This window comes from Eptesicus fuscus, chromosome 6 (assembly GCF_027574615.1).
Source record: "Eptesicus fuscus isolate TK198812 chromosome 6, DD_ASM_mEF_20220401, whole genome shotgun sequence".
Taxonomy (NCBI): Eukaryota; Metazoa; Chordata; class Mammalia; order Chiroptera; family Vespertilionidae; genus Eptesicus; species Eptesicus fuscus.
Window position 1 is genome coordinate 94,990,151 of NC_072478.1, and position 21,213 is coordinate 95,011,363.

Genomic DNA, 21,213 nt, shown 5'->3' on the forward strand with positions numbered 1-21,213 from the left:
CCTATGGCACCTGAACAGAGTTATAAACAGAAGGAGCACTGACAGTGTCGGACACCTGATCTGGTATGAGACACCTTCCTTGAGGAAGAGACATGCATAGGAGGTGAGAACCAAATCCATGCACGATGGCTGAAATGTGGAGAGTGAGGACAAGAGGGGAAATGACACAGAGGGGTTGGCAGGGCCAGAGCAGGCAAGGACTGAGAGCCGTGATTTGTTTTTTTGTGCTTTATTGTAAAAGCCTTGGGAAGCTCTGGCAGGTTTCTAAGCATATGACATGATTACACATTGACACAGAGATAGTGGATTAGAGTGAAATCTATTAAGGTACTTTTGCAGTAATTTGGGAAGAAAGAACATAATCTATCCATGGGGGTGGATGTAGATATGGAAATAGCAGATGGATTTGAGAAATATATAGCATATAGAATTGTCAGGTCTTGGTAATGAGCTAGATGTGGGCATGAGGTGGTGGGTGGTATCAAGGATAACTTGCAAGGGTCTGCCTTGGTCCTTATTGGATAGCATTTGATAGAAGAAACTCTGGAAGAGACCCAGGTATCTTAGATGGTGGTGATAAAGGGAGGATCATGACTTAAATTATAGATGTCTCCCAATTTCTTTGAACTTAAGTGCCTAGTGGAAGTGGTGAATAGGTAGCTAGAAAAAATGTATCTGGAATTCAGAAGAGAGGTCTGGGTTGGGAATTTGGAGATTCATATGTTCAAAATATTTATCTTCACACTAGTGGTTGCTATGTCAACGGAGAGACTATAAAGTTAGAAGACAAAAGAACCTAAGACCAAGGCTTGACCTATACCATGTCAAGGACATGCAGTAGGAGAAAAACTGAGAGTGTCCAAAAATTGGTATCCTCTATTTAAGGTGCTAATTAAGGTGCTCATTATGTTTTAAGGTTTGTGTGTGCAAGCTTCTTTTGTTTTTATCTGCAAAACAATGTACATGTTCTTGGTTTTAAGAGACTCTGTACAGTTCTTTTGTACTGGTTGAATTAATTAGACTAAGATTAGTGAGGTCATGGTTAGTGGGCTAATTATCACAAGGTTGGTGAGTAAAATCTACCTCCATTATGATATATACAGTTTATAACCTTAAGGGAACTAATAGTTTTCTGCAGCAAACATTCTATCATGTAGATTTCTATAACAAACATTAATTTTTTCAAGGTTACAAGTCAACAGTCCTTGGAACTATTAAAATAATCCTTTCTCAGAAGAAACCTCTTTGCTTTTCTTAGTAAACAGAATTAAACAGAAATTCAACCTTATGATGATAATGTAGAATAAGCAAAAAGATTTAACTTATGTGCTATGGTAACTAACAAGTAAATATTTGCTAACTTGTCTCTGTTTAACAAGCTGTACTGTTCAGTGCCGTCTTTTCAAAGCATGTGTCAACAGTCTTTTATACTTTTCAAGGATTCTAATCAGGCTGGTAGCTTTTGGCTTCAAGTGTGTTTTCTAGCCACGGGTAAGACCAAGAATACGGGGCTGATAATTTTCTACACCCCACAAAAGACACAGAACAGAGGAGCTCAGCCCTTGGTCAGTGGTGATCACAACCGTACTTAACCCCAAAACTGTGGACAAAAGTATTTAACACACATTTGATGCCCTTTTCCAATGAGGGCCCGATCCTCATGGTCCCTCCCAGGGTCCATCTCCCAAGGGGTTGGGCTGAAGAAGGGATGTGGTGGGAAATATATCCTCTGAGTCTTGTGCTTATTCAAAATTTGTAAGGCTGGAGGACAGGAATTATCACTCCCATTTACAGATGTCACAACTGAGGCCATGCCCGATTTGGTGACTTGGCTACTCTGTGACTGACCTAGGACCAGAGTCTGTGGTATTTTTCTCCAAGTTCATTGTTCTTTCTGTCCTAGGACCTTATCTTTGAGACTATAGCCTCAAGGATCCCAACCAAGAGTCAAACTACTGACCCCTGGGCTATGAAAATGGCTTATTGAGGGGAGATTGGTAGTTCTAGGAAGAAAGGGCCCCTGTGCTCAAACCTTGGGAGAAGAGCCGCGACTGGTGTGAGGAAGCAGACGAGGTAGAAAGTGGGGTCTGAGAGCTGGACTTCCATCACCCAGTAGGGGTTGGTGGGACTGTTGCAGGTGACGCAGGTGGCGTTGTACACTAGGGATACCACAAAGTACATCAGGAAGCTGCCTACAAGAACCAGCCCGTGGATGATGGTCTGTGGAAGGGAAGAAGTAAACACTGTTGAGGGTATACCTTTGTTTTAAGCTTCTTCTTCTTCTTTTCCCTTTTTTTTTTTTTGGAAATGCAACACAAAATTTGAACACGCATACCCCAAGCACCCCTAAATCTTCTGTCTCAGCCTTGACTTTGGTGATAATTTCCAAGCTGTCCTTTGATGTTTTACCACCTTTCTCTGTTTCTCTATGTAGACTGTTTTTGAAATGTTAGTAAATAGAATCATGTTTTGTGTGATGAATCCATCTTTTCCACCTGTGGTTGTAGTTAGTTTTCAGAGTTCAGTGATGTTGTCTAATCTTATTTTGTCCTCCCTGTCTTGTGCTGCTTTCTTTCCCTATTTGTATCCTCTTTTAAACGTATTGACTATATTACATAATTTTATTGCCACCCTTTCCTGGTTTGAAAGTTATGTACTCCATTTCTATTCCTTCAGTGATTACTCAGTAAATGATAAGCCATTTAACTTACCACAGTCTAAAGTTTAGAACTGATTTCTCTCTCCCTGAATTATACAAGGGCTTTAGAGCACTTTACCCTCTTTCCCAACATATCTTATTGCTACTGCATATTTTAATTGTCTCATCTTTTTATTTTTTAAAAAATATTTTTATTGATTTCAGAAAGGAGGGCAGAGGGGGAGAGAGATAGAAACATCAATGATGAGAGAGAATCATTGATTGGCTGCCTCCTGCATGCCCCCCTATGGGGGATGGAGCCAGTAACCCAGGCATATGCCTTTGATCATAATTAAACCCACGACCCTACAGTCTGCAGGCCGACACTCTACCCACTGAGCCAAGCTGGCTAGGGCTGTCTCATCTTTTTAAAGCACACATGTCATTATAGTTTAATATGGTCAATATTTATTAAGATTTAGTTATGTTTACCACTTTCTATGCCTTAATTCCTTCTCATGGAACTCCCATGAGAGATGTCTTTCCTTCCTTTAAGTACAGCCTTTAGTGGGAGTCAGCTGGTGATCTGTTCTCTTAGGCTTTATTTCATTCTCCTTTTTGATGGATATAGCATTCTTGTTTGGAAGTTATTTTCATTCGGCATATCTGAGGTAACATTCCACCGTTTTCTCGCTTCCATTTTTGCTACTGAGAAGTTAACAACTCTTCACCTGTTGTTCCTTAGAAGGAAATCTGTCACTTAAAACCTGGCCTGCTTTTATAATTTTTATTTTGTCTTTAGTTACTGTATGATATAAGTGTGAATTTCTTTTTATCTTGTTTGGGTTTTGCTGACTTTCTTGAAACTGTGGATTGATGTATTTCATCACTTCTATAAAATTTTCAAGTCACTATCTTTTAAAATATTCCCTCTGTCTCATTTCCTTCTGAGAATTTGACCAAATGGATATTAGACCTTCTAAGATACCACCCTATCTTCTATATAGTTAATACATCTTCCATAATTTCCTTCCTCCCCCTCTGTTTTATATTCTGGATTATTTCTTTTGTCCATTTCACTAATTCTCCCCTTCAGCTGTATCTAATTTGCTGTTAAGCCATCCATGAAAAAAAAAGTTGCATTTTTTTTGTATTCCTAAATGTTTTATTAGGTCTATTTTCCAGTCTGCTGGGTTGCTTTATATAGTTTTCCAATCTGTAGATATTTTTAAAGCGTAGTCCTTATTTATTTACATATAGTAAACATAGCTTTTCTATAATTTATATCTGATAATACCAACTCCTGAAATATTGGTTTCTGACTTTTTTTTTTAAATCCTCACTAATGAGTTGTTTCCTTGAGAGCTTGGTTATTTTTGCATATGTGGTGCTTATTGCCCTGGAAAAGTTAGTAGGGACAATTTGAGACTTAGGTTGAGATACTTTTCTCTCGAGTTTGGCTCACCAGGTGATATGAGCCTGGGCTGCAAATCTGTCCGAGGCAGCTGTGTTAGTTTCCCAGGACAGGTCCTTTATGCCGACTCTCCCTGCTCTGCTCCCCACGGTGGGAACGATCCGACCCGCAGCCCCTGCTGGGGAGGGAGTACAGGCAGGTCCAGTTTTGCGTGTCCCCTTACTCTGAAGCTACAGCCTTTGGGGGTCCTAATGTAATGTGGTCTCTTATTAGACTCCCACCTTGGGCGCCTGGGTTTTGATTTCTGAAGCCTTTACTTAGTCGAGTCTGCCAAAAACAAAGTTCCTTTGGGGCAGGGTTCCAAACACCCCACAGGACAGCAGGCTTTGCTTAGCTTGCTTCTCTAGAAACCTCCTTTTCCAAAGGTTTTTGTCTTTACTATCCTGTCAGCTCTTTTAAGGTGTTGTGTTTTTTTTTGAAATAAATTATTATTTTTAGTTGTTTTCAGTGGGAGAGGTGATCTGAATAATCCGGAAGAAGAAAGCAGTTAGCTATTTTTTTCAGTTGTTTTAGTGGGGACTGTGGAAACGGACACAGCCATTAAAATTCATGTTAGATTTCTCCCCAGGTGAGAAATACAGTCTCCCCATGCCTCAACAACTTTCAAAAAAGAAAGAAATTTCTCATAACAATGCCGGTGGTTGACTCCTTTCCCAAGAGCACCAGAAATTACCGGTAACTATGGGGATACCTGGTCTAGAGGGTCATTGGGGGCAGAGTTCCTCTTGGGAAATATCTCCAGTATTTGGACAATAAACTTCATACACCCAGGGTCCAGCTTGATCAATTTTAACCTTATGTAATATTTGTCTCAGATTTTTGTTGAAAGGTTACGTCTTACAGATATAATCAAAGCATCCATGTATCCTCTGTAATGCTTTCTGTTTAATCTTGAACATAAATTCAGTGTTCATCACTCCAATGCGTATTTTATACTTACATGTTTGTGCAGCCATGTTTATGGATGCTCTATTACTTTATCATGTATGGATATCCTTCTGTATCTTTAAAACTACACACTATACATTGATAGATACAGTTCTAGTTTATTCATTTTAACTGTTCTATTGTATAAATATGCCACAATTTGGCATATTTTCCTGTTGATGAACTTTTAGGCTTTTTCCTTTTTTTTTATTGCTATTAAGAACAATGGTGTAATACATGTCTCTGTATACACAGATGCAAGATTATTTCCAGGGTGCACCCTTAGAAGTGGAGCCATGTCATAGCATATGAACATTAACTCCTGGCTATTTTCAGATTGCTCTCCAGAGTGCTGGTATCAGTTTATGGTCTACTAACAGGATATGAAAGTTCCTTGGTTGGGCTTTATTGTTTCTAACAAACTGCTGAGTTGCATTGCCAGGAATTTATTTAGAATTTTTACATCTATGTTCATTTAGTGAGACTGGTCTATAATTTTCTTTCCTTGATCTGTCCATGCTAATTTTGGTATCAGGATTATGCTAGCCATGAAAAAATGCCGATTTTTTTCTAATCTGTGAAATAAGGGACAGATAATCTCTACCTTATACCAATTATAAATTTGATCACAGGATTATAAATTCAGTTTCTTTAATGGTGATTGGTTTACTCAGGTTTGCTGAATGATTTTGACTATGTTTTGGTAAACTTTACATTTAAAAATATCTTTAAAAATAGATCATATCTACAATTATAGCCCTTTTTATTCTGAGTATCATTTCTGTGGTCTTTTTGTGTCTTCTCCTAGATGGGTTTTGCCAGAGATTAGGTTTCATTACATTTTTGAGGAGCTTAATTTTGGTTTTATTGATTCTATTGTTTCCTTGATTTTTACCTTTGTTTTAAATAGTAAAATTTTAGATACTCTCACAAATTTGTATGTATTTTTAGTCATTTAGTAACAAGTATGTTATAATTTCCCTCATGAGTTATTTAGAAATGCATTTTGAATTTCCAAGCATGTTGAGTTTGGCTATTTTTTATTGCTTATGATACTCATTCTTTCAAATTCCTTTGTGATTCAGAATTTGGTCTTTTAAATTTTTGGTAAATGGTCTGTGTGTTTGAATAGATGCATGTTTGGAGCATAATTTCATATATTAGATCTAACTATATTAGGTCAAGTGTGACATAATGCTTCTATATCCCTTTTTTTCCTATTTGATCTAGTCTCTTTCTGATGGAATTATATCAAAATCTTATAGTATGATTGTGAACTTGTCCATTTCTCCTTATATTTTGCTGGATTAAAAAAAATCCAGTCTGATAAATTTTGCTTTTAATAGGTAAATTAAATCAATATACATTTATTGAATACTGATATATTTGGATTTATTTTGAACACATATGTAATACTTTCAACACTAAAGATTAAAAAACCCCACTTAACACATACATGTATTTATCCATCACGCTGTCCACTTAACTGACTTACAGCACTGTGTAAGTCTAAGTCTCAAAACAAAGCCTACTGAACACAAAGGACTCCAGAAAGTTAAATGAGATACTACATTAAAAAATCTTGTAGATATATGCCTATCTACAGGTACCTAATTTTAAGAAGAACTTAATAAAAAAGCCGGCATTGCCCTTTTAGATACTAAAGTGTGATATTTCGGCTTGAGATGTAGTTACGTAGAGGCAATTTTCTAACCTTTTATCCTGAAATTAAATGGGGAGCATATCCCCTAACAGCATGGTTCTCTTTGTCTCTGAAAACACCCCTCAATTTTTATTAATATCTATTTTTGTAACTAATTGTTTCATAGTTTTATATATGTTAGTTTTATCATCCTTGCATAGGACAGACACAGGTAAAAGCTCAATATGTATTTATCGAGTAGGTCAGTGATATAAAGTACAACAACTCAGAAAGTTGAATGTGGTCAATAATCAGGGACACAAATTTTAAGCCAAACAGGCACTTACCCAGGTCTTCATTTCCATCGCCTGGTGCAAGAGGATTGTGGCGAGGGAGATGGTGTTGATGGGTGTCCCAAAGGTGAAGACATCGATGTCAGAGTCCTTGTAGGTCTGCAGAGGAGGAACAAATAGGTACCCTCAGATGTGCTTGTGGACTCAAAGCCTTGGCTTTTTTAAAAAAATAATTCTTTATTGTTGAAAGTATTACATATGTCCCCTTCCCCCTCCCCTGCCTTCAGCACCCCATTGTGTGTCCATGGGTTACGCATATATGCATACAAGACCTTTGGTTGATTACCTCCCACCCTTCCCTCCGAGATTCTGCACTCTGTTCCATGCTTCCATGTCTTTGGATCCACTCCGTTCATCAGTTTATTTTGTTACTTATGAGTACGATCATGTGATACTTGTCTTTCTCTGACTGACTTATTTCACTTAACATGATACTCTCCAGGTCCCTCCATGCTCTCTCAAAGGGTAAGAGATTCTTCTTTTTTACTGCTGCATAGAATTCCATGGTATAAATGTACCACAGCTTTTTTATCCAAGGCTTTTTTAGTCTTGGCTTTGACAGTGATTCTAAAGCATCTGTCAAGGGTTAGAGGATGAATGGGGAGAAGACATCCAGCCACCATCTGTGTGGAACTGACCCACTGACCGACGAGTTGAGGACTGAGTTGACAGGGCAAACCAGGAAGCCAGGATGGGCATTCCAGAACATTTGGGATGAATGGAATGATTTAATGAGCACCCACTAGGCATGATGCCAATTGCTGAAGATACTTTTGTGTTCACCTTCACGGAGTTTACAGCCTACTTGGCAGAGTAAATGCTACAGTGGAGGCAAGTACAATGCACCCTGGGAGTACAGAAGGGGGTCTCTATCAGCTGAGACTGTAAGAAGGAGTTAATCTCTTGAGGGGAGGGAAGGCAGTCCAGCCAAAGGCCAGAACTGAGGGTGGATGTGGTGAGCTGTGGACCTTCAAATAGTCCTAGATGGTGGCTGTGTTGAGCTCAAAATAGCAGGAAACAATTCAGCAGGAAAGACTAGCAGAGGTCTGACCAGGGAGGGTACTGTAAGCTAGGAAATTAAAAGAAAGCATAAAATGCCTGCTTTATCGACCCTCATGTTGCTAATTGCGAAAGGATATGAGCCCACATTATGGTTCCCTGTCCAGGAGAAATAGATATCCTTCACTATCTAAATTCTCACACTATACTGAGGAACCAGATTGAGATGGGGCTGGTATCCTTGCTGTATGTATTCCTGCTTTTATTTCAGGCAATGTAGTATTCTTCACTATCAGAACTTGCTGCATTAATGCTTGAAGCACAAATCTAAATGAAGGGCTGTAAATTCAAATACGTTTAGTGCTCAAAAAGAAACAGTGAGTGAAGAAGTCCTGGGATAAGACAAAAGGGAGTGGTGGGGACTACAGCAAGCGAGAATATGGGCCCCATCTAAGCAGGGCTGTGAGTCAACTCTGGACTTCTGCCATGAGGGAAAAAGGATCCCATATAATGATAGCTTTCAGTTTTCCAAAACCTGGCAGAAAGTAAAATGTTTGGGCAAAGCTTTCTGACTTGTCAAACACCCTAGGTTGGAGGTAGTCCGCAGGCTACATGTTTTGAGCCTCTGCTCTGAAGTGTCCAGAAAGACACTACTAGTCTAGGATTTCCTATAAACAGGACCAGTGTCATCCTGCGATTTGTATGGTTAGAATGGAACGATATGACTTACCAGGTAAGGGATAAAGAAACAGATGAGGCTCTGGTAGAACGCATCCATCATGGAAACCCAGAAAGTCAACGGGTTATAGCACTGCCAAGAAAGAATACACGAGCAGTTACCACCACCAGAATGGCTCTCTTCAGTGAATCCACATACAACAAGCTGCGATGAGCACGTGGAGAAAAGGGGGCCCTAGACACTGTTGTTGGAATGCACATTGGTGCAGTCACTGTGGGAAAGAGTATGGAGATTCCTCAAAAAATGAAAAAATGGAACTGCCATGTGATCTAGAAATTCCACTTCTGGATATTATTTGAAGAAAACAAAACATTAATTTGAAAAGAAATATGTACCCCTATGTTGACTGTATATACCTATACAGGGTATCCCAAAACATGTATACATTCTTTAACAGCTGATAGCTCAATCGATACTTCTTTCTTTTCAGATTTAACCCATTGGAATTAATAATGGCAGCCAAAGGGTATACATTTATATTACAGTCCATGCTTTTGCAACATTAACTTTGAATGTTAGGTACTCATGGAATACATCATCCCGCCAGCGTGCCTGTGGGGAGGGGGCAGGTAGAAAGCCTAGGATGCACCTGCGCCATCGCTTGTCCGCCTCGCCTGCGGTGCGGGGCTGCTGTGCTCTCCTGTCTTCGGGTTAGGACTGCACTTGCCTCTTCGCTGGCTGTCCACAATGTATCACCGGCACCCACCTGGCTGTGCGCGCCTCTCTCCCAGGTGCAAAGGTGCTCTCAGCATTTCAATGACCCTCTTCCCAGAGCTCCTCCTGCATCGCACCTCCTGACCACCTGTCTGACCTCTCCAAATCAGTCAGGTGTCACTGTGGCCACTCTGTGTCTTTTAAGAAACCATTCTGATGGTGCCCCAGGCTTTCTTTAGTCTACATCATACCAGCAAATTCTAGGCCACATGTCATTGTAGTTTTGCCTTTCCTGACCTGTGGTGGAATCCCTCGCCTCACCCACTGATGAGCAAACTGGCTTTTACTCCCAGGGGTTCTGTTGAAGGCCTGGAGGGGGTGCTGGCTCAGGGGGATCTTTCTGCATGCCCTCTCCCTCTTCAACTCAGGGGATCCCATAATGGGTGATATAACTAAGAAATCACTAAAAGAAAAGTACTCACTGGTCTGGTTCGTCAGTCATCCTCACAGCAAATGCTTGGTCACGTGGGAGGTGAGGGGCAGAGTGGCGACTGAATGCGAGGCTCCTGACCCCCAGCCCAGCGGTCATGCCCTGACACCTCCAGGGAGAAGCCGAGCCCCTTACCTCGGAGTCCTGGCCGCTCCTGTACAGCTCGGGCAATGCCAGGAGTGTCTCCGCGGAGATGTCTTTATCGAGGATCCCGAAGACGAGCGGAGGCAGTGAGGTGAAGAAGAGATTGAAGAAGATCATCTGCCAATAGTCAATCATGGTGGAGCCCGAGAAACCGCAGAAGAACTGGTACCAGAAGAGCAGGTTGACGTAGCACTGCAGGAGGACAGCATGGCCTTGTGAGCGAGGACCCGCGGGCAGCCGTCCTCGGCTGCAGCTCAGGGCCTCTGACAGGTCACCGCCTGACAGGGAGCGTGTCTCCTCATGCGTGACATGCAGGGTCAGGGAAAGACTGGAGATACTCAAATCCTTAGAGCAGCGGCTCCTGACCCTATTATCACTACCTACTGCTGCTAACTGCTATGCCTGCTAACTACAATTCACGTTCTTGTTAAGGTAAGTGTAGTTTGATGGTTAAGAACACAGATTTTGGAGGCCAAGAGGGTTTTGAATCCCCAGTTCTGTCACTTACTAGCTGTGTGACCTTGGGCAAGTTGCTCCACCTTTCTGAACATTACCTTGCCACCTTTCAGATGGGGGTAGTAGTAGTAGTACCTAGACTCTGGCACGCGGTCCTGAGAAGCAGCAGTTAGTAGTAGGGTGGATTAATTTGTTGGGTTAATTTGCATACTCACTCCTGATTGGCTGGTGGATGTCACAAAGGTATGGTCAATTTGCATCTTTCTCTTTTCTTAGTGTAGATGTTAATAATAATATTCCTAGCCCCACTCTACAGATGAGGAATCGGAGGCTCTAAGATAATCGGTTACCCCTTGTCCAAGTTCAGAGCTAGAAAGTGCTACTACCAGCACCTGAGTTTTCAAAATTCTTTCTCATCAACCATCCTCAAGCCTTCTCAGTCCACTTTTGGGTTATTCTTCCTGGTTTCCACCTGACCCTACATGTCACTTCTCAACAGGGAGTTCACAGAGGTCAGGAGACTAAATAAAATATCTATTGACAAACATGTTTAGAGTAGGGGGTCATCTGGGTTTTAATCACGCCCGACTCCAGCTGGCTGTGAACATGCGAGTGTCACTAAACCTCTCTGAGCCTTGGCTTCCTTGTCTCCTAGAGATATGCCCATAGCACCCTGACCTTCCTCCAGGCAGATATTTTTAAAATTAAGTTTCTTTCCCCTATACTAGTGCTTATCCATCTTTAAGGTTCATAGGGATCATATTGGGATTGTATTAAAAATGCAGATATTGAGTTAGCAGGCCTGGGGTGGGCCATGAGGATCTGCATTTCTAAAAGTGTCTAGGTAAAGCTAATGCTGCTGGTCCCCAAACGATATCTCGAGAAGCAATGATTACTGAGACCAGGAGATGACAAACCAAACCAACCATAAATGCCGGGACACAGGCACCTCAATTCATTTGCACAGTGTTTATAACTGCTTTCATGGGACCACAGAGGAGTTGAGCAGTTGTGACAGAGGCTGGATGACCCACCAAGCTGAAAATATTTATTATGTGGCTATGTGGCCCTTTGCAGGGTGAGTTTGCTGAGCCCTGATTTAGACTGTAGGCATCTATATCAGGCACTGGGTGTAGATATGTCTGTCTCTGTACCCAGTGCCTGATAATGTTGCCCACACAGTAGGTGTTCAATAATGATTTGAATAATCATTTGCTTATCTTAGTTCTTTTCCCCTAACACTCATGCTGGAGTTTTAACGTTAAAGAGGGTGTTCTTCCTCTGAGGCCCTGGGAGGACCTTGCTTTTCTCCACTTCCTCTGTCTTGGCACCTTGGAGAGAGTGCATTGAACCCGATGATGGCATCGCCAGATTGGGCGCCTGCCTTTCCTCCCCAGAAGCCACGGTGAGGTAATTAATTCATTGTTCACATTGCAGAGCAGGCCAGGTTTTAATCCCCTCTGAAATTGGTTTCGGATGTGGAACTCGTAGTTCTCCACCCTCTAATTGCAAAGGGAGATAATGCGCGTCAGTATCTCCGTTTGTGAGCGAGGCATCGGGCTGGAAATAAATATCATTTAAGTTTTGAAAGCATGGCTGGCTGGCAAGGTTGCCTTTTCTATTTCACAAATTTAATGCAGAGAAGAGATTGAGCTCATTCAGAACTATTCCCTTAGAGGCCAAGTGAAAAAAAATTAAACAGGGGTATGCTGAATTCTAACTAAACAGTCTTTCAGGCACAAAGTGGGTTCAAGTCAAATTGAGTGACTTTGCATAATCTTGCTGAAATAGTATCATCCAGCTTATCAAATTAACATTATTTTTTTTTTTTGCCATTCGGTTTATATATTGAACTCTGCACAAAAATGCTCACTCCCGAGCAAAGGTAACTGTGAGAGTGCTCACAAACAGACCTGGGGGATGGAGCAAGAGGGGAAAAATGCAATTTTGAGGCAGCTACTTGGCTAATGTTTTTCTCTTCTGGTCTCAGTCCTCCCTCTTTCCTTATGCAAACAGGAGTGGAATCTATTTGGACACTCTTGGGGATTAGTCAAAGGTCCTTGAACTAGATAATGAAAAACTCAGGCCCTTGCTCAATCCCTTAGCACAGCAATGCTGATTTCTTCCTATACTCCTTGTTAATCCAGGGCTTTTCAAACAAGGGCCTCCGACAGTTTTAATACCTCAGCTGGTATGTGTCTGCTTTGGACCTTTATCAACCAGACAGACATGAACATATTTTTTTAGCAGAAACAAATTCTTGTATTTGTAAAGTGCTACGTGCATTTCAGAGCTCTGACACTAAAGCTGCTTGATAGGACTCATAGGAACAGAGAGGGTGATAGTCTTCCTATGTTATTGATGAAGAAACCAAGGCTCAGAGAGGTTAAGTGACTCTTCCACATTCACACAGCATGCTGGATCAGGCAAGACTGAAACCAGATGACCTCCCTAGTCTAAACATTTTTTTTATTTAGTGTCTTGACCTCTGTGAACCCCCTGTTGGGAAGTGACATTTGGGTCAGGTGGAAGTCATGGACTTCATCTTAAACCTTTACCTTGGCTCTTGCATTAGAATGGCTCTATCTGGGGAGGAAATCTAAGAGAAAAGCCACACTAGTTGTTCTTCAAATCCTTCTCTTCCTTGCAGTCAGAAAATAAATCTCTTTTATGGAGCCTGTCTGAGAGCAGCAGCAGCAACAATGATAAAAAACAGTGGCTAACTCTACCGGGTAATTACTACATGCCAATCATTTTATACACAAGCTCTCGTTTAATCTTCTGAGCAAATATATGAGAAAGGTACTTTTATCAGCCCCATTTTACAGATGGGAAAACTAAGGCGTAGGGCCATTGCCAAATACAGGAGCCTAGATTTGAGCCAATTATGTCTGACTCTGGAGTCCATGTTTGTAACTACTCACGCTGCCTCCTAGGTACCAGCTGCTTTAACCCATGTCGTCAAAGGCAAAACCGAGGCCCAGAGAAGGGCATTGTCTTGCCCAAGGTCATAGAGCTGGTAAGGGACTGTATCAGGATTCAAAATCCAGGTGAGCCTGACTCTTCCCCTCCTGCTGAGATGCTTTGTCTAACGTGGGGACAGCTGGTCCCCAGCAAAGACTCCCCAGGCCCGGGTGGGAGGCTGCCGCGGGCCACTCACCACATTCTTGTAGAAGTAGTACACCACCATCCTGGCCAGCCGGGAGTAGCACCAGTGGCCATGCACCAGCAGCAGCTTCTTGAGGTGTCTGAAGTGGGAGATGGCGAAGTCGCTGGACATGACGGCCTGCGAGGGCAGAACAGAGACAGCGCGTCCATCATTGCTGCCAGTGCACCAAGAGGGTCCCCGAGGGCAGGTCTTTGTTCTAGGGTCATAGCTAGTAGACTCTGAAAGGCCTTTTGCCCTCATGTGGTGCCCTTGGGTGGCTCTTTCTCACTGGAATCCAAAAAGGGCAGGACAGAAGTGGTCTAGTTTGGCCTTTTGTCTCCTTCTATTTATCCAACAAGCATTTATTATGGCCCAGTGTGTTTCGGGCACCATGCTAGGGGTTTGATGGTTACCCAGAGAGTAGGGGCTTCCAGGTAAGTAATCCTCAAACCCCTGGCCACCTGCTGAGGCAGGCCATTCGCTCCACACTCAGATGGCATGTGTCTTCTGCCCTTGGGGTCACTCAGAACAAGACACAGTTCCTAGAACTCTTAAGACTCTGAGGTTTGAACAAGCTTAGTTATAAATCCTGCAATGAATCTAGGGAGGAAGCATGCAGTCAGAGGAAGGCTTAGGCTTCTGAAACTGAGTTTCCTTATGACTGATTAAATTTAACTTTAAAATCTAACTCTAGAAACCTCTCCCTCTCCCCTATCTCCCCTAGCCTCTCCTCCAGAGATTCAGCAGCTCCCAAAGCAGCAGAAGACAGTACCCCAGACCGGACTAACATGGCAGACTAATGATAACATCTTGATCTATTTATGTTTCAGTTCCTGAGCCCTAAGGTGGAAGGACCCCTTAACTCCTTTCCCATGAGACAGGACAGAGGGATTGGACAAGACCTCAGAGCTGTCCTCAAGACCTGAAGAATCGATTCATCACCCTTGCTTCACCTCTGACAATCAGCTCCCAGCTGGACCCCTAAACCATGGTGTCTTGTGATTTTTCCCTGTGAAATCTGTAACCTATATTCCTTTTGGAAGTCGGGCTTTCATATTAGCTCCCTGACTCCGGCCAATTCAGTATTAAACTTTCTATACCGCCAACTCCTCCTGGTGCATTTCTTTGGGCCCGTGCATACAGGCAGATGGACTTAAGGAAAAACATTAGGTTTTGGTGGTAACGCTTCCCTGAATGGTTGGGCACTATTTGGCTTTAGAACATAGGTATCACCAGCTGTTTGTAAAAAGCCAAGCATCCTTTATCTTCTTTGTGTTCTGAAGGTCTGGGCAGGAGGGAGCTGGTGATGGAGGCTTATCACACAGACGCCTCCTGACTTTCAAGTGATTATTCTGCAAAATTCTCAGGGAGCAGTTCACCCAACTGCGAAGAATGCCCTAACTCTCCAATAGTGACCAAGGAAGAAACAAGAACAGTTAATGGGAACAGTACCTGCATGCCTTCCTGTCCAGATATTCCAATCCCAATGTCAGCAGCTTGAATCATGCTTACGTCATTTGCTCCGTCACCTGAAAGAAGAGAGGTCATAAGGCATCTTTATTCCTGGTCCAACTGCTGTGGGACACAGGAGGGTTTTTATACCAGTAGCTCTAAGTGTCCCATTTGTACTTAATTGAATTGAATCCTTTTAACATTTCTCTAGTTTTACTGGAAAAGTCAATTGCTATGGTGTTTGGCCTGAGAGGTGTCTTTTCTTCTTTGAACAAGAAGCCCTACTTTTTATCATTCAACAAATATTTGTGTCCTTTTTCTAGGCACAATATTAGCTATTGGGAATACAATGGGGAGTAAGTGGGACTTGAACTGTGCTTATAGTTTACACAAACGGCCTTCACAAATGTTACAATGGACTTTACTGAGGAGCAAATGGAGAATTTTTAAAAAAAATATATTTTATTGATTTTTTACAGAGAGGAAGGGAGAGGGAGAGAGAGTTAAAGACAGAAACATCAATCAGCTGCCTCCTGCACACCCCCTACCAGGGATGTGCCCGCAACCAAGGTACATGCCCTTGACTGGAATCGAACCCGGGACCCTTGAGTCCACAGGCCAACGCTCTATCCACTGAGCCAAACCAGTTACGGCACAAATGGAGAATTTGAGCAACATAGGGACTTGGCAAGAGTAATCTAAGGCAAGTGCTAGAGAAGACACTCAGGAAAATTGAGATCTTTCCAATTCCAAAGCTGGTATACCTTCCCGAATTCAGTATCACACGAAATACTGGCCATATTAAGACAACTGGTATGCTTGGACAACTAAGTCATCAGATTGTCAATGGTATTCAAGGACTGGGACAGTGTTTTGTTTTGTTTTTGAATATAGACAAAGGAGATTGACTACTTTTTTGGTTGAGGTACATTTAGTCACATTGAGTTCTCATTCAATGAAAATTCAGGAAACTGGAGGTTGTTAGGGCCTGTACTACAAAATAGATTTTTTTCTGTAATGATGGAAATGTCATATAACTTTACTGTCCAACATGGAAACCACTAGCCACATGGGACTATTGGAATGTGGCTCATGAAATTCTATTTAATTTTAATTTTAAATGTAAATAGCCACAGATAGCTAGGGGGCAACTGTGTTGGAGAGCACAGCTCCACACAGTGAGTTGTAGAGCTCATAATCCTCTTCCTAATGCTTTATCTATTACAGGAGAGTTTAGCAAACTTTTTCTGTAAAGGGCCAGATAGTAAATATTTTAGGCTTTGTCAGCCAAGATGCAAAATTAAACAACTGTCCTTACATTTAGAAAAATAAAAACCATTCTCAGCATCCCTATATAAAAGCATGCAGTGGGCTGGATTCAGCCTGTGGGCCGTGGTTTGTACACTATGTTGCCTTCACCTCCTGACCCCACCTCTTTTTCCAGTAGGTTCTCATAATCTGCAATTAAATCTCTATTAGACATTATAGAAAAAAATGTCATTGGGGGAGAGAATTTTCTTCCCCTAATTATGGGTCAACAAAATGTATTGATATTAAAAATTTTGTTATTATAAGTAGCTATTATTCTTACAGTGATTTTTTTTTTCCTTGATAGTAGAGCAGCACATAATTTTAATCTTCCCGCATAGCAGAACAAATTCACCCTTTCACCTCTTCCGGTAGCAAACCAGTGGGAGTGGAGGTGTATAATCATGCTCTTTCTCACCCTGCTGGTGTTGTCTCTGTTGCTATGGGAATGAAGCCAATCTCATACTTCAGGGAATCAGTCTCAGGCGATTGCCTTGTTTGTGTCTGAAGTTTTGAAGAGGACAATTCAGGGGAATAAAATTAGAATGCAGTGGCTAAAGCTATGCTCCCTGTATTTCTGCCCACTTCCTCCTTTTTATTCATGGGGAAAGGGGGCATTGTTTTTACCTGAATACCAGGAGAGAAAACAACATATAATAGGCTTCTTATTTGGAATGCCAGGAAGGACAGTCTCTTCCCATGTCTGTGTAAGGAGAAGAGAACCTGGAACCATTTTCAAGAATGTCCCTACATAAATACAATATTTACTATTTGCATGGTATGTGCTGGGTGTGGGATGAAAGGGTGGGTAAGAATGACATTGTCCCTCTATTCAGGCACTCATGGTCTCCTGAGCAGGCATGCCATCATAGAAAGCATACCAGCACTTTGGAGCTAGGAGGGCTGTGTGCCATGGAAGCTCCCAGAAAAAAAGGGAGGTTAGGAAGGATTGGAAGAAGGAGGTTGTTACAGAGGAAATAGCTTGTGCAAAGGCAGGGAAGAGGGAGGGAAAGAGAGAGAAAAGGGGTGGGGGAGAGGGAGGGAGAGAGAGAGAGGATTAGGCTGTTGTAGAATGGGAAGTAGTTTCTCTGGGTTGGAACCTAGAGTGCTGAGTGCTGGGGAGAGGCTGGAGGGTTGATGGAGACCACTAAGATTCTTGTAAACCAGGATTGGTTATTCCTGGAAGGTTTGAAGTAAGTACAAGCTTTATTTCTCTACCTCAACCTTGATTAAAGTTTAGTCTCCTATGAGGAATTCTTCATCAAACAAGCTAGCATTTAATTAAGTGTATGCTTTGTGCTGGGTCTTGTATTTAGGAATGAACATACAAAATTAAATATGGGACAGGCCCAACTTTTAAATCTCCCCACCAGTCATCAACACTCAACAGAATGTCAAATCCACAAACACCTGAGGTTCATAGCACTGTGCCACATGTTAAATATTGAAGGGGGAAATGGTTTATATCCCAGAATTGAGTTGGCCTGGGTGTAGATGAGCTACCTGGATTTGAGGCCCCTCTTGGCTTTGGCCTTCATCCAGGTCCTGATTTTTCTGTAGTTGACTTTCTAATCCTGAGAACTTTGATTCACTCTCTGACTCGGCTTCATCTCCTGGCTGCCACACATGTCACTTTGACCTCTCTCCCTTTAAGACAATGACCTTCAGCCTAAGCGTCTTGACTTTGATACCTGACAACCCTCCCTCCTCCAATCTGGTCCAGGCCTCTCATCAGATTAGCCCTATAAAACTGCCACCCACATCTCAGCATGATGGGTACCTATGGAAAGGGTCATGACGCTCAACTTGTCTCGCACCAGCTTGACGATCATGCTCTTCTGCAGCGGTGTGGAGCGGCAGCACAGGACAGACCGGCAGTACTGGGTCAATTCCAGAAATTTGTTCTCCAGCTTTCCCTGGAAGATGGCATTCAGTGTCTTCCCATCGATGACCAATCCAACTTCTGGCACTGTGGCTCCCGAGGCAGGGGAAGGTGTCTCAGAAGGTAGGTGGAACCCAAAGAGCTTGCGCTCTGGCTTCCGTGGTCCATGAAATTGCTTCACTTCTTCCAGGGCACAGTTGAGGATGGATTCACAAGTTTCCTGTAAAGAGTCGGAATAATACATTTGGTGTTAGCAAGCAACATTGGAAACGTAGGTTTAAAATCTCACTTTATCCTTCAATAAAATAGTTACCAAACTCTACCACCATAGAGATCACTTACCTAGGAATCATTCTCTGATTTTTACATTTCTCTGCAATATTTCAAACAACATCAAAGCTATATTAATTTGGAATAAAAACTAATGGCCAAAATAGGAGAGTAATACTGCTTGGGAATGGGCATGGCAATAGCTCAGCAAGATGGGAACTGATATGGGGATGGTATGAGATACTAAACAATACTAACGTGATGGTACATAGGACAATATGTGCTAGAATAATGGTTTCTGTGTGTCATTTTAGCTCTCCTTTGTTCCTCAGAACAGTCCTGTGTGTAGGTAGGTGTTTTTTTTTTTTTAAACCAATGTTTGTTTAGAGATAAAGAAATAGAAACTGAAATTTTTAGTAACTTGCTCAAGGTCATCCAACTTAGTAGTGGAGGCAGACCAATACTACTCAAATTGTGGCCTCCTAATTGAAAAAATACACGAACTGTCTGTTTATCTGTTGGTGTGAATGTGTTGGTCACTTTACATGGATGTGAAAGTCTTATTGGTTTAAAGAAACATTTTTTTCTGCTCTAAGTTTACCTTGAAACATAGCGAAGAAGTTTATTTCCTCTTATCAATTCTCCTCCATTCCTTTTGGTTATGTCAGATTTTGGTTCTAAATATATTCTTCATCCTCTTTACGTTCTGTAAACATCATTTTAAAATAAAGCTAGAGAAAAACTGTGGCAGTCAACTGTATTATTGATTTTAATAGCATTGTGCTATCTTTACTTAGCAGTATTATTCATTTACTGCCATGCCAAAAATTTCTTCCAAAAATGAATTTTAAAATGCCCAAAGTGAGTCAATGTAAATGAAGTCATTAAATAAAAAACAGTACAGGCAATACGTGGATTTAAAAAAAAATTGTGGAAGTTGTTCTAAAATGACAGGTTTGGAACCATTGATCTAGAAGCTTCTGAAAATGTTATAATTTCTTCTGGAGGCAGTAGGACTGCAGTTTATTATTCCTGAGCCTTCCTTTAGGAAACACTAGAGAGGCAGTCAGTGTGCACAAACCCTAAAGCGCCACAGGAAGTAGTTCAAGCAGCCTCTGGTTACACCTGAAATACTTACTTGGGAAAGAGATCAAGATAGTCCTTGCTGGAAGTTAGGATTAGCATATATTTTAAAAATTCCTCTAGTATAGAACCGATACAAGTCATTGGGAATGTAAGCTTCCAAATAAAACCCCCAAATTTTGAATTTTCTATGTAATAATCCCATTAGTTACTGCTCATTTAACATTTGGTATGTCAGATACTGTGGTAGGCAGCCCTTAGCTGGTTCTCAGTGATCTCCACCCCCCAGGATTCATGCCCTTGTGCAGTCTCGTGAGGGCTAGGACTAAGTGACTCCTTTCTAATGAAGAGAATTCTGCAAAAGTGATGGGATGCCACTTCCAGGTTAGTTTATAAAGACTGGCTACCAATGCCACTTGCTTTCCCTTGGATGGCTTGCCTAGGGAAAACCAGCGGCTAGGCTGCAGAGCACTCTGTGGAGATGCCCATGCAGCAAGGACCAGGCCTGCTAACAATCATGTCCATGAGCTTGGAAGAAGGACTCCCTTCCATCCCCAAACAACCCATCCCATTGAGCATCTAGCTGAACACACAACCCTGACTGACAGCTTCACTGAAACATCAAGAGAGACCTTGAACCAGAGGTACATACCCAGCTAGGCCACTCCTGGACTCCTAACCCACTGAAACCTTGTGATAATAAATGTTTCTCCGCTTTTAGTGGCTAAGTTTAGACATAACTTGTCAACAAATACAAATCCTATGCTCATAAATATTTTCCTCCTATGATCTTATTTAATTGTCCAAAATAACCTCTGAAATAAATCTTTTCTAAATGAAGTTCAGAGTTACGGTATCTGGACAATATTAAGCTTTCAAATATGTTGTTAATAATAACAATAATAGCTGCTATTATTAGTTTCTATTTAATACTATAGTCCCTTCTAAGATCCCTTAACAGATCAACACTTCCAGTGATGGGTTATTAATTCTCATCTTATGGCTGAGAACCCTGAGGTCCAGATAGGTCCCCTAACTTGCTTATGGCTTTAAGATGCATAACAAAGAAACAATAGCTCTAAATCAATTTATAATGAATTAGGGAGATAAAAACCCTTGGAGAAAATATCCACTGAATATGTAATTACATTAAAAGGGAGTTGAAATAAATCCGAGATTTAGAATGGATTTCCCCAGGGTCTCTCTTGACATATCCAGTCATCCACTCCTTTTCCCCAGACAAGAAGATGAGAAAGACTCGTAGGCTTAGCACGCCCAGGAGTGTGGGGAGAAACTAACCATCAGGCACCATCATGGAAGGTCCCAGACAACTTTAAAGAGTTGATAGTGACTGAAAACATGGAGTGTGGCCCACTGTTCCTTTGGCCCTTTGGCTAATTAATCAGCAAACATCTGCTTCCTGCAGGAGTGCATTGCATTTAACAGAACCCACAGAAGCCGCCCCTTCAACCCCCAACACACACAGGCTGGCTCACAGGTTTGCTGTGTTGCGAAGTCCTTTTGGAATCACCTTGAGTGAAACGATCTTTGCGA

The 21,213-nt window shown here is 41.8% G+C and overlaps 1 protein-coding gene and 1 long non-coding RNA gene across 2 annotated transcripts in view; one reads left to right on the forward strand and one right to left on the reverse strand.

Annotated features, from left to right (window-relative positions):
* The window catches only part of LOC114233756 (uncharacterized), a 91,526-nt gene extending 76,792 nt beyond the window's left edge, over window positions 1-14,734 (forward strand). The window contains exon 3 of the long non-coding RNA XR_008556437.1: window positions 14,495-14,734. This is a non-coding gene — a long non-coding RNA (uncharacterized LOC114233756). The remainder of the gene's footprint in view (window positions 1-14,494) is intronic.
* The window catches only part of ATP10B (ATPase phospholipid transporting 10B (putative)), an 81,538-nt gene that overhangs the window by 1,697 nt on the left and 58,628 nt on the right, over window positions 1-21,213 (reverse strand). The window contains exons 15-21 of the mRNA XM_008147651.3: window positions 18,205-18,526; window positions 15,117-15,193; window positions 13,677-13,802; window positions 10,052-10,252; window positions 8,764-8,844; window positions 7,029-7,133; window positions 2,033-2,220 (exon numbers count right to left, since the gene is read on the reverse strand). Coding sequence (XP_008145873.2) covers window positions 2,033-2,220; window positions 7,029-7,133; window positions 8,764-8,844; window positions 10,052-10,252; window positions 13,677-13,802; window positions 15,117-15,193; window positions 18,205-18,526 — 1,100 coding nt within the window. The remainder of the gene's footprint in view (window positions 1-2,032; window positions 2,221-7,028; window positions 7,134-8,763; window positions 8,845-10,051; window positions 10,253-13,676; window positions 13,803-15,116; window positions 15,194-18,204; window positions 18,527-21,213) is intronic.